The sequence below is a fragment of the Salvia miltiorrhiza genome, chromosome 3, assembly GCF_028751815.1.
Source record: "Salvia miltiorrhiza cultivar Shanhuang (shh) chromosome 3, IMPLAD_Smil_shh, whole genome shotgun sequence".
NCBI lineage: Eukaryota > Viridiplantae > Streptophyta > Magnoliopsida > Lamiales > Lamiaceae > Salvia > Salvia miltiorrhiza.
In genome coordinates, this window is record NC_080389.1 from 49,242,525 (window position 1) to 49,260,258 (window position 17,734).

Here is a 17,734-nt window from a genome sequence, read left to right on the forward strand (position 1 = left end):
AAAGTCATTGACCATTGAGAATTTATCAAAATGTCACTCCGGAGTGTTGAATGTCACTTGCTGGATGTCGCAGTGGAATGATAATTATATATGTATATATATATATAAAAGATAAGATTTTTTTTCATAAATTATGGATAAGTCATAACAATTTTGACAATTCAAGATATATGATTTATGATTTTAATAGATGTTTTTATTAGTTCGCACACATTCTTATAAGATGGTAATAGTTTAGGATTTTAAAGTGATGTTTTTCCTTAATAATAAGTATCAAGTCTCTAATTAACTTTGCTTATTATGATGAAATTCAGCAAATGTGTTACTTTTTATGTAAATAAAATATAAATTGAAATTAATAATATTCATTTAAGTTTAAATGAGCTCGTAATTCACACAATATTTCGGAAAAGAAGTTGAAGCTCGATTCAATACCAAACAAACCCCTATTCGAACTTAAAGGTTGTTTAGGTGAGTTTATAAGTTCTTTAAAACAACTTATAAGTTGTTTAGGTGCTTATAGGCACCTTCAAATTGTTTGACAAAATAAGCTCCTAAAGAGCTTATAAGCTGTAAAAATAAGTTCAAAGAACTTATAAGCTCCTCAAAAAATAAGTTCATCTATCGCAACTTTTTTTCTCATTATCTTACAAATAACACTCATTTTACAATAATAATTCAACTATGATTTTTTATTGTCATCATATAGCATTCTAATTTCATCTCATTTCGATGTTCTCTTTAACTTATAATTCAATTATTCAAACACTTTGACAATTTATAAGCTTTTAAGAAATTATATCTTATAAGTTCTTAAAACATCTTACAACTCTAAGAGCATCTGTAGTGGGGGGCTCGCCAGCCGGTGCGCACTGGGCTCAGCCGAGTCCTCCCCAATACTGCGCCTCACAGGCTCGCTCCAAGCTCCCAACTTTGCATTCGACTCAGAAAGAGAGAGAAGGGGGTGCGTGTATAGCACCGTCCAATATTCTTTAAGCAGGAAATACAAAAAAAATTATATATAAAATAAAAAATTGGAATCTGCAGATTTTTGAAGAACTTGGCTTAATTTTTTTAAGAGCCTCTATGGGCTCTCCACTAGGAATGCCAAACAGCCACATTGTGGTCACCCACAATTTACCTAAATAATAAATAATTTAATTTATTTTTAAAAATAAAAATAAGATTTAGTTATTTTATTATATTCTCTACATTGTAATTATTTTTTTGTAACTTTTTTATTTTTATTAAGAAATAAATGAAAAATAAAAAATGCAAAAAAATAAATACAATGTAGAGAATATAGTAAAATAACTAAATCCTATTTTTATTTTAAAAAATAAATTAAATAAATCAAGATTTTTCTTTTTATACTAGTGTGTGGGTGGCCACAATGTGGCTGCATAGATTTATTGTTTAAAACAAGGGGAGTGTATTCAATTAAGAATTTAAAAATTTTTGACAGACATTTCATAATCCATGGACTCAGTTAATTCCATAGATTGTTTTAATTCTATGTAGAGTTTAGCAAATTTTGTTAGATTGATTTATTTATATTTTCATAGACTTTATAAGTCTATAGATTGTTATGATAATAATAATAATAGTAAAAGAAACAATATAATAATAATAAAAAAAAAAAAACAACAACAACAACACGCTTTTTGGATCATCTCTTCTTCCTTATCAGCACCACAGCTACGGCTTCTCTAGCCATGATCTTGTTGAACACCCCAACTCAAAAAACACTACCATCTTCCATTGAGAGAGAGAGACCATCAAATATTATATATATAGAATTAACTTAAGATTCTGCATCATTAAGAATGTCTGTCGTACTACACAAAGCAACTCAGCAATTCGTTAATTGTGATTTGATGTAATATTTGGAATTCATTCATTCTGGTTTCATTAAAAAACAACTCATCATAATATTTGTAATTCATTCATTCTGATTTCATTAAAAATCAACAATTTGTGTAATATCTGTAGTCACTCTTTCTGCAAATTCAAATACATTAGTATAACTTTAGTCGGTCCTTCTTACAATTCGAGTCGGTCTTCTACAAGTTTTATATATTATACACAACCATATAGTGAATTATGCAAATTCATAACTCTAGTTAGTCTAGGCAATAAAAAAAAACGAGAAAATAGAAAACAATACATGTTTGATCGATCGAGAAGTGCAACAAAAAAAAAAAATCGATAGAAGAGAAACGAAAATATTGACATACCTGATATCTCTTTTCTTGTTTTGAAGGAGAGAGGCAGAATATGTCAAAATCTCTTACATAGAGGTGAGATTTTTGGAGCGATTTTGTATTTATATTAGGGCATAAGAATCCTATAGAGTCTATGACATATTAAAATCCTACCAATTTTCAATATCATCAGATTTTGATGGATATTTAAAAGTCATAATTGAATACCAACAGATTTTTAAGGATTTTTTAAAATCTAAATTGAATACCTATGAACTTTTAAAATGTAAAAAAATCTTTTAGATTCTCCCCTCCTGAGCTTTACCCAAACACTCTTTTAATTTTAATTGTGTTAAAGTTGTGTGGATTTGATTAGGTGTATTTTAGGGAGGTTAAATTGGGTGTAGCGAGTAGTGAACACAGAGACCGAGAGATCTGATTATACATATCTCGAAAGGAATTAAAAGGAATCTTTCAAGTATTTTCAGGGTCAGGTAAAAATTACGACAGGAGACATAATTCAGAAAAAGAAAACTGGGGAGAGACAATAATCTGCCTAAAAGTTCTGAATAATTTTGCATGCGGTTTAATTGAGAAACTCGAGGGACATAACATCACATTGCTACTGTACACTCATCTCTCTTCATCATTTTATTTACTTTCTAACTCTGCTTCCATGCACGTCTGCTCCCTAAAAAGTTTTAAAGATTATCCAGAAATTATAAAGCTTCTAACAACTGATACTTGATTCAGTATAAAACAGGTTGAATTTGCATTACTTATTTAGCAAATCCTCTGCATAACTACATGCTAGCTCTACCTGCACAAATCTCAAATACATTTCATTACTTGACTTAGAGCACCCGCATCGCGGGTACTCGAGGGCCTCCTCGAGGAGATGGCTGGCTTCGAGGAGGGCGATGCAGCGTGGAGTTCCTCGAGGACTCCTCGAGTTATCGAGGAGCCTCGAGTAGGCGCGTGCTCTGCACGCGCCATAATTAAAAAAAAAAAAATTCCTATTTCAATATTTTCGACCGTTTCTTCATTATTTTATTTATTTTATTAAAGTTTTATATAATATTTAGGATTTTATAATTAATGCAATTTAAATTTGTAATAAATTGTGTTATTTAAATTTGAGAAATAAAATTTAAATGAAAAACATAAAATCAAAACTAATATTATCAAGGAGGCTATCAAGGAACCCCAATGCAGCACTACCTACTCAATAACACAAACACTATCAAGTAGGCTATCAAGGAGGCTATCAAGGAGGTCCCAATGCGGATGCTCTTAGTTCCGGCTCATCTTGCAAACGAAATACCACCTCACTCACGCCTTGATGAATTTCTCTATTGATTTCGTTTTTTTTTTTTTTGAAATTCTATTCATTTGTGTTGAATGAATCATATTGGCAAAACAAGTGCAAACCGTTGATCGGACCCATTGAGTTGGGCACAAGGCTTACAAAATTGTAGGCATGAATCACTACATAAGAGGGTGTTTGGCTAAGCTATTTTAAAGAGCTTATGAGTTTTTGAAGCTTATAAGATGTTTCAAGAGCTTATAATATAAGAGTGTGTTCACTTTGATGGATGAGAAAAGGAGGGATAACAAAAATTTTTCACTAACCCACATTTTACACAAAAAGAAGTTCACAAAAGAGAAGTTCACAATTTTTCCTTCCTTATTTTTCACTTCAAGGAGGGATAATATTATCACACCAATTCTTTTGTGTAAAATGTGGGATAGGAAATGAGACATATAAAGGCATAAATTTTTGTTAACCCTCATTTTCTCATCCATCAAAGTGAATGCACGCTTATAAGTTATCAAAATGTTTGAATAATTGAACTTATAAGCTAGAGAGAGAAAATCGAAGAGATACGAACTTGAGAATGTATATTATGAATAATAAATTATACTAGTTGAATAATATTTATAAAATAATTGTTACATATGATATGAGATTATGAAAAAGTAAGTTGAGATAGAAAAACTTACTTTTTTTGGGAGCTTATAAAGCTTTTAGAGCTTATTTTTAGAGTTTATAAACTGTTTAAGATCTTGTTTTGCATATCACGTCGAAGAAGCTGATAAGTTGTAAACAATTTATATAAGAACTTATAAGCTCCGCGGAACACCCTCTAAATATGGTTTGCACTTTGCATGCAGGTGAAGCCGAGGGAGCTTCAGCACCCCAACGATTTTGTTTAGTTTTATGAAGTAAACACAATTTTCGTACTTGGGGATTTTCAATTGTAGCATTCATGACTGAAAAATTTAGATTTCAAGTCCTTGAAAACAATTTTGTTGTACTTGTACATGCAGATGCAGGCTTGGCAGGTGATCATGGGTATAGACAAGTTAATTTTGCACGTAATTGGGATTATGAATATTGGAAAACACCAAAAAGGTTGAAAAACAGAGATTTTGTTTTCAGGAGATGATATATATGTGGGTGTGAGGCAAAGGGAATAAAAGCATGAAACAGTTAATGGTCCCAAGCCATGGTGGTTGGAGCAGAGAATTTGGTATATGGTTTTGAAACGCAATTCATGTATTAACATAACATAAGCAGAATTGATGAGAGGGGAAAAAGGGAGGCATTATATTTGAGGCACGCCTTTTGCTCACACATCCAAACAATCTTGGTCGGCTCCTGATGTTGCCAACACAATATCAATCTTACAACTTACAACCATTACTCTTTGTCTTCTTCTTCTTCCTCCTCTCTCTCCTTATGCACTCCAATTCTTCATCATGCCCCTCACCTACTAATTAACATCAACAATCTTAGCTACCTTTTATTCTTACTAATTTTAAGTCGATTTTATTAGTGTATAATCATTAATTTAACTCATTATCACGGCAGTTTCAAGAAAGAAAGAAAGAAAAAAAAAAAAAAAAAAAAAAGGTAATCCTAGAAGTTTGTGGGAAAAAAAAATGAAAATTTTGTGGGAAAAATCAAAATTTGAAAATTTATTAAGGTTTTAAACCAAATTTACCCTAGTTTTATTAGAAGTTTAATATTGCTAGAATCCTTGGAATTAAAATTAGTTATGTAATGATGAATCCTAGAAAATAAACATGGCGATAAAATTAAGCGATGCTTAATTAATTAAAATTAACTTTTTCTAATAAGTTTAGATTTTTTTTTTAAATTTTATGAGTTTTATATATTATACATTTCAAAATTTCTCCAATAATTAATTTAAAAATATATTAAAATGATAAATATTATTATAAAATAAAATAAAATATATATTTATATTTATAATATTAAATAATTCTTTTTTACATGCAAATACGCGTTATTTCTGGTAATTTTATTAAATTTGTGATATCGTCATAGTTGGACAACTTTAGTAGTATAGGCAAGGAAGTCGAAATACTTGGCATCAATCGAGGGAGAGACTAATACAGGAAATAATGAAGAAATAGAGGGAATCGAACTCAACCTAGGAAATTGTGGTTTGTAAAAACTGTGTACCTATGATTTTTACACTTCTTTAGTCAGAGTAATAATATACGTTAATAAATTCTTCTCCTCGAATTAATTTTGTTTAGTGGGTGCAAACTAAAGGCTATTCTTCTTTTCACTTTTCTTTTCCTGGCAGTAATATTTAGTTACGGATTAAAGATACTATTTTATTCTTTTGCAGTAATCATGATTCATGTACACGAAGAACTTTTTTAATAAAATAACATTTTTCCAACACCACAAATTCTTAATGGCAAGAGCCAAATTTGCATCATTTGTAAACATGCATATAATTTGATAACCACGTGCTATATATTGAAGAAGGGTATCTTTTAATAATTTCTTTGGTAACAAAATATCAATGATGATGGGTGTAATCCTCATTAATTTAAAAATTAAAATAATTAGGTAGTATATATATATATAGAGGTGGGCTACCGTGAGAGCACATCTTAAAATAAGAAATAAGAGCAATTTTTAATGTATGAATTTTATGTAGAACACGTATGAATTCGCTGTATAAAGGTATGAATTGTGAAAAATAAATTTTTGCTACCTTTGAGATTCGAACTCAGGACCATAAATCCATCCAACAGGATTATGAATCAACCGTAGATCTTGATGATCTAAGGGCTGAAAATGATTCTTATTTTATATCTTAAAAAATGCTCTTATTTTAGCCCTTCCCTATACATATATATATGTATATATATATATATATATATGGAAGGACTACGGTATAAACACTTCTTAAAATATAAAATACGAACTACCTAAAATATACGAATTTATGTGTACAACACGTATAAATTCGCTGTGTAAATATATGAATTGCGAAAAATAATTTTTTTGCTACCTTAGGATTCAAACCCGGGACTATGAATTCATCCCACAAGGTGATGAATCAATCGTAAATCTTGATGATCTAAGGGCTTAAAATAGTTCCTATTTTATATTATAAAATGTGTTTTTATTTTAGCTCACCCCTATGTATATATATATGAGGCAACACCCAAATCTAGTCAAAATCATATAGTAAAAGAAAATTCTAGCTATATGGATAAAATTATGGAAATAATAATATTTCTAACCAAAATACTTTTTTACTGTGTAAGCACTAGAAAATACCTAGACACGATTTTGCAAAATCATGTACTAGTCATGAAAAGTGTGTAACAACGTATTTTATATTGTTACAAGTTTTTTACAATTTCGTGTAATATTGTATTTTACACTGTTACACATTTTTATGTAACAATGTAGAAGTGTAATAATCGTTCGGAGGTGGCAGAGAGGTCAAGGTGGCAGTAGCGCTGGAGAATCGAGACGGCAAGGTAGTGAAGGAGAGAGAAAAAGTGTGCTGTATGTATAAGAGAGAAATGAGGGCGAGAGATAAAGAGGAATTTAGTAGTAATAATGGCCTATATAAGTGTAATAATCGTTCGGAGGTGGCAGAGAGGTCAAGGTGGCTTGACCTATATACGGTCCGACCGTTAACCATTGAGGAACATTTCACAGCTTTCATACATCTAGGAAAAGGTAAGAAAAGCAGACGTTTTTTGAAGGCCCTTTGGAGTTGCACGATCTGGGTTTTGTAGAGACGAAGGAATGAAGGTTGATTCGAAGGAAAGGCTTGGGATATTAATGAATTAAGTCTTGAAATAAAGACTAGAATGTGGAGTTGGATCTCTATCTTTGAGTTACTTGATTGGAACGATTCCTTTTCTTCCTGGTGCTCCGGCAACCTTTCGAGCATTCTTTGTATTTAACCTGGGGCATCTCTGATGCCTTTCATGCTTTATGAAATTTTTTCTGATAAAAAAAAAGTAACAATGGCGGCAACAGGCGATGACAATGCAAAAAGAGGGGGAAGAATGGCGGAAGAAATTAAGGTGAAAGAGACGAAGTCGGGAGGTAGGAAGGTTCTGGCAAGGAGAGAGGGGGAAAAGTGACAACAACGTAGATTGGGGGAGGGGGGCGTAGCGGAGGGGAGGGGGGGTTGATGCAACGAATGGTCGTGTTGGTGGCAGCGAGAAAGAGGATGGGGGATGGCAGCGGGAAGAAGGAGGGGTTAAAAATTGTTATTTTTTTAGTTTCTTTTTTTATTATTTTTTTAGTTTCTTTTAATAAGCATTAAGAACATATTAATGTATTTATAACAAAAAAAATGTTAGTATTTTCATTTTTTCATGAATATTATTTCCTTTTAATGAGTAAAAATATATAAATCTACCTACTAATTCTATATATATTGTCCTATTAGCAGGTGCTTGAGTCCACATCCACTACATACTTCATGTCTCGTGTATTAATGGTGGTAGTAGTAATAGAAAAACAAATTTAAGATGAGCATGTGTAGAAAATAGTGCATTAAGCAGAAAAAGATAGCCAGCAAGAAAAAAATGGCAAGTGATGAAAAATCTCAACAGGCAGCAATCCCAATGAAGAAAAAGAAAGAGATAGTATGTGTAGTGAATGAATCATGTTTTCACAAATAATTGTTGTCATACAACTTTTTTATTGAATAACAAAACCCAAAAAGAAAAAGACCCGCTTTCGAAAAGAAAAAAAGAAAAAGAAAAAGAAAAAAAGAGCAACATACACATACTCATCTCCTTTTCCCACCTTCTCTTCTCCTCAATGCCTACAGTGCACGCCGTTGTACTCCCCTCAACGTACAACACTAGGAAGCTGGAATCGGAGGAACCGCAAGAAGCCCCACCGCGGAGAGAGTTTAAACAGACAAAGACCCCATTGACCGCAGCACCCAAACTCCCAGAATTAGTGGGCCCGGCCAGTCACCATCCTGGGCCTACTGAAATTCCCCTACTACTCTATATCAAATTTTAAATAAATAAATAATAGTAAGTCTATAAAACACACACTAATGAACACAGTATTCATGCAAGTAAATTCCATTTGGAAAAGCAAAGCAAAGCAAAAAACCATTCCCGCCATCATATCCTTTCTCTCACATCATGTACAACACGAGTACGAAGATGGACATTCTGTGGGCCGAGAAGGGCCCGAACGGCGAGCTTCCGCTGCCGGAAAGCCCGAGAGGGCCCATGGAGTTTCTGTCGCGGTCGTGGAGCGCCTCCGCCCTTCAACTATCTAAAGCCCTCACTCCTACTTCCAATACCTCCGCAATGCTCGTCAAGACCGCCGTACCTCACGCCGCCGCCGCCATACCCGAAAACAACGCCGCCGAAGAAGAGGAGAGCGCTAAGCTTTCAGGCAACACCTTTTCATTTGCTTCCACCGCCACTTCTCAGCTCATTCTTGAGCGCATCATGTCTCAATCCGTAAGTTTTCATTTCTAGTTCACAAATTATTATTTATTATTATTATTATTAAATATATGTTTGAATGAAAATGTAGGAGATTTCACCACTAACATCGGGAAGGCTTTCTCATAGTAGCGGGCCTCTAAATTGTCTCACCGAGGAAACCGAGTCGCCTCCGATTTCACCCTCCGACGAATACGAGGACGTCGTCAAGGTACTACATTAATTCATCTCTTATTTTCGACTAACTCATTACTATAATTTAATCATAATTAATACTCGTAATTTTCGATAAAGGGCTGATCCATCTAATTTCTAAGACATCATTTGTCAATGATTTGGTGCTAGACTATAAGTTTATTATTAGAACACAAGGCCGCCATAAATTTTCAGCTTTCACAACGTAGTCTGCAAAAAAGCGAAGAAACATACAATGCTTTTGTCACTTTCGATATTTACTTTTGTTTCTTTGCAAGAATGCTTTAGCCGTCCCAAAACTGCCCTTTTTGACTTTTCCAAACGCTCACAAAACACACACACACACTCATTCCCACCTTTAATCTCACAAGCTAACGGATTACTTTGAATACTACTTTAATCAAAGCTACTGCAAAATGTTAATAATAATCTTAAAGTAGATAAAGTTCATTTATGGAATTTTAATTAAAGAAACACTTGCCCTTTTTGACTGTTCAATAACAATTTTTTGCCTTTAAAGGAAACAGAGCTACAACCCTCAAGAAATAAACTTCAAAATTTCATGGCCCTTTATTTCAATATCAAGATATTATCATATTGTAATATCTTTAATATAAATTTAATATAGTGAAGAAATATCACTATTTAAAGAATCCCTATAGTAGTACATCAAGAATCATGAATAGAGAAGAGAAAAAATGAAATTCTGCAGTAATTCCGTCCAAATTTTAAAGCAGAATTGTTAAAGAATTCTAGAAAAAACAGCTGGTTGAGTGCATAAATGGTCATACTGATTTGTTGTGGTATTAAATTGCTCCAAGTTATTGGCACAGATTTCCCAGAAGAAAAAAAAAGTTTTTCTTTTTCAATCTGTTTTGGAACTACTGCCACTGATTTGGCAGAATTGCCTTACCCTTTTTATGATAACTGAATTTCCTCTACTACTCTTTACCCTTTTCATCTTTTCATTTGATTTTCTTGCTCAACATTTACTTCACCGTCACACTACAATTCCATATATACCATAACATACAAGGCTCCTCATTCAAATCAATGTCTTTAAACTTTTTCTACTTTCATCCAATTTTTTTTTTCACTTTTTCACACCTCGGAATGCGCTCTATTATCTTATCTCGTCTTTTCGTTTCATCTATGGTTAAATGTTGGAAGAAACGTATATTTACTACAACATGTAATTTTCACAATTTAAATATTGAAAATTCATCAATGCTAAACAAATATGTACCACTAAAACAATGTGGTTAATTATGTTATTAAAAAACCGCGCATGCGAAAATTACAAAATTCGAACTGACATTGTTATTTCCGACAAATTAATCTTTTTATATCTATCACATGCATGTCACGTAAATGTATTCTGAAGTGCTTGAGTATATGTCTATATGCTTATTATGTGCATGTTTCAAAACTAAGTAAGGTTTATAGTGGTTAAAAATATGATTAATTGTTAATCCGTGGTAATTTACGACTGCACAAAATGAAAACTTCAGTATTTACGAGCAAACAACACGCTGCAACCCCTGTTCACCGGCACCCCCCGAGCCGGGTTCGCCGCGGCGGCTGCCGTTGGCGGGGCGAACACGCCCGGTGGGAAGACGGTGGGGAGGTGGCTGAAGGAGCGGAGGGAGAAGAAGAAAGAAGAAACCAGGACCCACAACGCGCAGCTGCACGCGGCCGTCTCCGTGGCCGGCGTGGCCGCCGCCATCGCTGCGATAGCGGCTGCTACCGCGGCCTCGTCCTCCAACTGCAAGGACGAGCAGATGGCGAAGACGGACATGGCGGTGGCCTCGGCCGCCACGCTTGTGGCGGCACAGTGCGTGGAGGCGGCGGAGATAATGGGGGCCGACCGCGACCACCTCTTGTCGGCCATCAGCTCCGCCGTGAACGTCCGGTCACACGGCGACATATCAACCCTCACGGCCGCTGCCGCCACAGGTAGGCCTGGAATTGTTGATGAATATATATATGGCGTTTGAATTAATTAAGTAGGTAAAATCGTGCAATTTTGGTGCAGCTCTACGAGGCGTGGCAACGTTGAAGGCGAGAGCTCTGAAAGAAGTGTGGAACGTGGCAGCAGCCGTGCCTGTGCCTGTGGCTATAGAGAGAGGGGCGAGTTTAGGCAATGGGAATAACACTAACTCAAGCAGCAACAACTCCGGCAGCTACTGCGAGGAGCTCGTGCCCGAGGAGAATTTCCTTGCTGCTTGCAATCAAGAGATGCTTGCTCGAGGCACTGAGCTTCTCAAACGAACTCGCAAAGGTAATTCAAATTAAATCAGCCCTCTCTACATATATATTTATTAGAGTATCTTGAAATTGATTACGTAGGCTGATGGTGCAGGCGATCTTCACTGGAAAGTTGTATCTGTTTATATTCACCGGAGTGGGAATGTAAGTTTGGCCTAATCATGATAGCATATAGACAAGGTTGGTTGATAAGAATCTGATGTGGGTGTGGTTGGTGCAGGTGATGCTGAAGATGAAGAGCAGACACGTGGGAAACACCTTCACCAAGAAGAAGAAAAGTAATAGTAACACACATTAAGCTATAAGTTTAGATATATGAGAAGTGGAATTAACGGATAAGATATGTGCAGATGCGGTGGTGGATGTTCTGAAAGACATGGCGGCGTGGCCGGGGAGACACCTGTTCGAGGATGGGGAGCAGAGGCGGTACTTCGGACTGAAGACGGAAGGGCGAGGAGTGGTGGAGTTTGAATGCAGGAATGCGAGAGAGTATGAGATGTGGACGCAGGGGGTGTCGAGGCTTCTCTCCATGGTTGCGGAGAGGAAGAGGAGGCATTATAAATAGCTTCATTAAGAATAAACTCTCATTTGAGACAAGAATGTGTGTAGCTAACCCACACTTTTCTGCTTATCAGAATTGTGCGTTTTTATAGCTTGTTTCAATCGTCTCTTCTAGGATTTGGAAGTAGTAAGATTGTGTGTTTCATGTCTCCAGCCATCACAATGTGCACAACTCAGATTAGTTTAAACTAATACATCAATGCTTGGAAGATTACAATTATCAAGTAAGAGTATATAGGAAATCAAGAAAGAGATCACTCACTAGCTACTACATCAAGTGAAACCGAAACTCAAGAAAGATGTGTGCATGTGTTCATTAAATGATAGACTACTTAATGTCTAAGATTGGAGTTCTTGACCGATGATGTGATCTTTAATTTTTTTAATTTAATTATTAATTTATAAAAGAGAAAAAATAATAATAATAAGCATCATTCATGGGGATGTAGAGTAGGCCTATTAAAATGTGGGCTTTCTAGAACCACCCACGAGTCTACGTTATAATTTTTTGGGCCAGATCGATTTTTATCGGACTAATGCATGGAGTCCCATTGGGCCAATTGTGTGGATCTATTTTAAAGGTGATTATGCTGGTAGCCTCGTTTTACTCTTTATAGCTCCCCATTTTTAATAATAATAATAAAATTATTAAAGTTGTACTTTTTTTAGCCCCATAGCAACAAAATTTAAAATTTTAATAATAATAAAAATATATAAATATATTTTATCAAGTCACTCTAAATATGTTGTCGAGAAACATTCATTGTATCTCACAAATTAAAATTGATTTGTTCAAATTGTTCATCCATTTGTTTTCGATGCAGTCAAGTGACTCAAGTCACAATGTGAAAGCTTTTCTTTTCTTCTGTGGGCGTGATCAAAATATTTTGGTTGGAGGAGTTAACCTGCTTAAAAGTTCGATGATGATTGAGTTTTTTGTGATAGTACAAATTTACGAACTACTCCCTCCGTCCCACGAATCTTGACACGTTTGATTTTGGCACGAGAATTATGGAGTTGTAGATTAGTGTTTTAAGTGTGTAGTTAATAAAGTATAAAAGTGATAAAATAGGAAGAGAGAAGGTAATAAAAGTGATAAAGTGTCAAGATTCGTAAAATGTGTCAAGATTCGTGGGACGGAGGGAGTATTATGTTATTATAATTTTAAATTTTGAATTTTAAATTGGGGATACAAGGTTAAGATTGTACACTTAAACATTTTAATTATATTTAAATTATGGAACTATAGTGAATAATATGAACGCTATGTTTATAATTGCCAAAAACGTGGCCTAACGTCACCAAAATTAAGGTGTTTGTAAATCTAAATTGTAGATGATTCTAATATAATGAATTTGATAAATTAACTGAGAAATTAATCGATTAGTTACGCACACTATGATTTGGTTGGGTATATTAAAACTATTCATGAAAAATGTAATTTCTAAAAATATCATTCTTTTTTTTTCCTATAACTAGCAGAAAGAACGTACGTTGTACGTGTCATTAATGTTATTTTATTTGATAATCTATTGTTTTAGAAAATCTATTAATTCATTACTTTTATTAAATAATTTATTGAATGGATATATTTATCTATAAGCTTTATCAATAGCTATAGATATATATCACATAGATTAAGTGTAATATCTAATGAATTAATATATTTTTATAAATATATAAAATATAATATGTAAAATAACCTTAAAATAAAATATGTAATATGGGTAAAATAGGCAATCCACAAGTTGTGCCTTAGAGCATCTCCAATGCATGGTGTCTTAGGGGGTGTCTTAGATGGTGGTCCCCCCTAAGACACACCCATTTCCAATGCATTGGTGCTTAGAGGGTGTCTTAGATCTCAATTTCCACAAAATTCATATTTCTAAACTTTTATTTTTAAATTCTCAATTTCATTAAAAATAAAATTAAACATTACAATAATTAAAATAAAATTAAAAACATAATTAAAATACGATAATAAAATAAAAAATAACAATAATTTCCTAATTTAAATAAGTCATCGACGCTTGAGCACTTCTTGGACTAGGTGGTTGTGCAAGGTCAATTGTGCCTCCGTCATACCCGTCGTGTCATTGTTCAAGAGCTTCATATCCATCTCCTCCCGTTTCATCTCGGCTTGCATTTTTTTGACCTCGGCGATTTACCCCGTTTTGAGAGCATTCTCCCTCATGCTTTCGGCCACCTTCTCGAGGGCGTCGGAGAACGTCGAACCTCCTCCCGAAGACCCTTCTCCCTTCTTCGCCTTGCCCTTGTCTCGCTTTGCCGCTTTTTGGCCTTGGGGCCTCGTCGTGACACTCGGCTCCAAAGAAGTGGTGGTTGCTCCACCATCGGAGCCCTTCGACTTCTTTGCGGAGTGGACATCCCCGGCTTGCGACATGAATCTTTCGCATTCGCGAAGCACTTTCCAAGCTTTGATGTAAGAGAATTGCTTCTTGAAATTCGCCTCGAACATCGTCTGGGCTTGTTGGGTGATTTGATCGTCGCTCATACCACTCCCCCAATTCTCCTTGCAAGTGTTGTAGAAGCCCTCGAATAATTTTGTCTCCTTTTGGATACGGGCGAAGTGGGACTTGAGATGTTTCGGCTTTCGCGGCGGCGCTCCCGACTCATTGAGCGCGTTGAACTTCTCTGCGATTGCTCCCCAATATTGGAGCAACCTTTGGGAGGTCCCCAAAATAGGATTGTGGGTTGCCTCCGCCCACAAGATTGCCACGAGCTCGGACTCCTCGCTAGAATATGAAGCGCGGGTGCCCTTGGCTTTCGGCCTCGCCGCCTCCGGCTCTTCTTGGACGTTGGCGTGCGCCGCAGGTGTGGGAAGATTTCCCGTAGCCAAGACATTGGAGGCTTGCGAAAATGGAGCAAACCCCATCATCGGAAGCCTCGTACCGCCGCCTTGTTGCTCGAGGTATTCATCGAATTCGCGATCCATTAAAAGAAAAATGTAGAAGAGAGAATTGTAGTTGAGATGAGAAAATTTTTGAAGAGAGATTTGTAGTTGAGAAAGTGGTGAATTTTATATTGTGAAAGAGTGGTATTTATAGAAGGGAAAAAGGGGGGGACAAAACAAAACAAAAATAGCCGTCAGCAACGGTCGAATTTAATAATAATAAATAAAAAACAAATTCAAACGGCTAAATTTATTAAAAATCAGATTTTCGATTTTTTTTTTTAAATGGGGCGCGTCCTCCGGACGCGCCAACCATTTCCTCCCTTCGCCCCGGGTCTCCACTTCGACACGACCTCGCATCAGGCCGGCTCTCCAGTGCGGCCACCCTCCCAGCGTCCCGGATTGATCCCCCCGGTGGAGATGCTCTTAGAATGCCTTAGGCTCTTTTTCTATTAGTATAGATTTTTTGTTTGGTTAGACATTGATAAAGTTCTTTAGCAGGTGTAGAAACAAGTCTAGTGTATTATAACAATCTTGTGTTACGTGACGTTTTTCTGTGATAAAACTTTAACATTTTAAAAGCTATCAAATTGGATCCAGTAGAAAAACAGTGTTGAAATTTTTTGGATATAGATCTCATCTAAAAAATTTTAGGTATAGAGCTCATATAAGATTGCAGCTCTTTTCCAAGTTTTTGATGGAACAAAAGTCCATGATTTAATGTTAGAGCGGTAATATCAAATATGGGGTTGACCAATATTTTTGGGTGCATGTTGAGGGAGGAATTTCACTGTAAAGTCAGGATATCATTTTACTTGTAATATCTTGGATCGAGCAGAGGCCTTTAGACTATGTTTATCAGCAACCACCCAATCATCCAACCATCCAACCATCTTTAATATTTAATTAATTTCTCTCTCTTCAACATCACTAATATTCATTCCAACCCAACCACCTCTCTTGTTGTTGATTTATCAATGACCACCCCAACCACCCAACTACAACATTATATACAATTATTTTATTATTATTTTTAATCGTAATAGTTTTAGTAATATTAAGTATAAATTAAACTAGAAAAATAACAAATTAATAAAAATTCAAAAAGAATGAACAAAAAATATTTTGGAAATATGTTGAATGTACAAATTAATTCTTTTGGAAATAATTTTATGTAGAGGAAAAATAAGAGAATTTAAATGTATGTTAAAATATAGCAAGAGTGGTCTCTATTTGTAGAGAATAAAAAAATATAAATTTTGATATTTTTAATTTAATTTTTTAATATTTTATGTAAAAGATATGATAATTTTATATAATAATTTAAATTAAATCTACAAAGCCAATAGAATGGAGACAAGTGTCTCATTCTCATTGATAGAAATATAGAAGAGAGAGAGAGACCACATGGTCTCATTTTTCTTGTGGTCGACCCAGGGTGGTTTCACAATTGTCATTTTTTAATTTTTTTTTATTTGCTTTGCTGATGTGGCGGTCGACCATGGCAATTTTTTTTGGCCGATAAAGATGGTCTTAGGTCTCTTCGGAAATGGATATGAAATTGGCAGCTGCTCGATCTCCTTTTTGGTCCGTCCCAACGAAGTTGAGTTGTTTTCCTTTTTGGAATAAATTAAAGTTATTAATAGCACTTTGTTTTTCTTAAACACATTATCCTCTTTTTCATTTTACTTTTTCATTCACTTTTGATTTCACTTTTTCACTAAACACTAACTCCTTAAATCTCGTATTAAAAAAAAACGCCTCAACTTCGCTGGGATGGAGGAAGTATAAAAGTTCACTTGGCGAAAAATTTAGTGTTAATAGGCAAAAATGCCCTTTTCTTATAAACACTTGTAAAAATGCCCACTTTCATAAGTGAAAGTGGGCATTTTTACAAGTGTTTATAAGAAAAGGGCATTTTTGCAAATGCCCCAAAAATTTATCAGATCTATAAAATTTGCTCTAATTATAATAATTGGGGTTATAGAACAATTGTTGGGAGTTATAGAATCTATAATAAATAAAATCAAGCTAAGGGGATAAATGGAGCTTGGGATGAAGACAAGATGCTTCCTAGGCATGAATCATCGAGCTTAAACATGGAGGTTAGGTGGAATGTAAGTGCGTTAAACAAAACTGTAGTTTGTACATTAATTCTACAAAACTGACGTGTCATAGTATTTTTTTTCTTCAACTTGTAAATGAATAATATACTCTTAACAACCAGCAAATTGACGTAGACTTGCAAAAGAATCTTAAATCGTTGTAATCAAATTGAGACAAGTCTAAGTATTTCTCTAAGTAAAACTTGGCCTCATCCTTATCAAAACTAAACATAATTTTATCAAGTACATTCAAGGTTTATGAGCTTTTCCGGGCATAATTACTCCATTCGTCCCACCAATTTATTCTCCTTTCAATTTTCACACATATTAAGAAAATACATTTAATCTTCTTTAGAAAAATATTAATTTTTATGTTTTTATTTTTCATACCCTTATTTATTATTTGCACGCATCATTTTCACATTTAAGTGAAACATTAAATAAGGTTAGTTTAGTAAAATAATTTTATAAGATATATTATCATTGTAGGTAGATTCTCATATTTAGACATAATATTTTTATATAATATTAATTAAAAAAAGTGGACTATCTTTTTGAAACATCCCAAAATAGAATAAAAGACTAATTTCATGGAACGGATGGAATATTAAATTTAGGTGTTCATTTTTATTTTTAGTCTAAATTTAGGTGTTCATTACTCCGTACAAATTATTTCTAAAATTCATTGTTTTAGGTTATCTCACAGTGATAAAATA

The 17,734-nt window shown here is 34.5% G+C and overlaps 3 protein-coding genes across 3 annotated transcripts in view; 1 reads left to right on the plus strand and 2 right to left on the minus strand.

The window, feature by feature from the left end:
• The window catches only part of LOC131016333 (uncharacterized), a 609,307-nt gene that overhangs the window by 329,939 nt on the left and 261,634 nt on the right, over positions 1-17,734 (minus strand). The window lies entirely within an intron of this gene.
• LOC131016319 (VAN3-binding protein) lies at positions 8,580-12,219 on the plus strand. Its single transcript, XM_057945001.1, has 7 exons — positions 8,580-8,993; positions 9,070-9,189; positions 10,685-11,129; positions 11,209-11,454; positions 11,536-11,585; positions 11,662-11,719; positions 11,792-12,219. Exons 1-7 carry the CDS (start codon positions 8,667-8,669, stop codon positions 12,004-12,006), a joined length of 1,461 nt encoding a protein of 486 aa, XP_057800984.1. The 5' UTR covers positions 8,580-8,666; the 3' UTR covers positions 12,007-12,219.
• Positions 14,167-14,955, minus strand: LOC131018931 (uncharacterized). Its single transcript, XM_057947616.1, has one exon. It carries the CDS (start codon positions 14,953-14,955, stop codon positions 14,167-14,169), a length of 789 nt encoding a protein of 262 aa, XP_057803599.1.

Bases quoted from the DNA above. Each gene is read 5' to 3' on its own strand.
- LOC131016319 (XM_057945001.1), top strand. From the start codon at position 8,667: ATGTACAACACGAGTACGAAGATGGACATTCTGTGGGCCGAGAAGGGC. The intron at 11,586-11,661 runs GTAAGTTTGGCC...TGGTTGGTGCAG, and splicing joins ATATTCACCGGAGTGGGAAT to GTGATGCTGAAGATGAAGAG. The intron at 11,720-11,791 runs GTAATAGTAACA...AGATATGTGCAG, and splicing joins CTTCACCAAGAAGAAGAAAA to ATGCGGTGGTGGATGTTCTG.
- LOC131018931 (XM_057947616.1), bottom strand. From the start codon at position 14,955: ATGGATCGCGAATTCGATGAATACCTCGAGCAACAAGGCGGCGGTACG.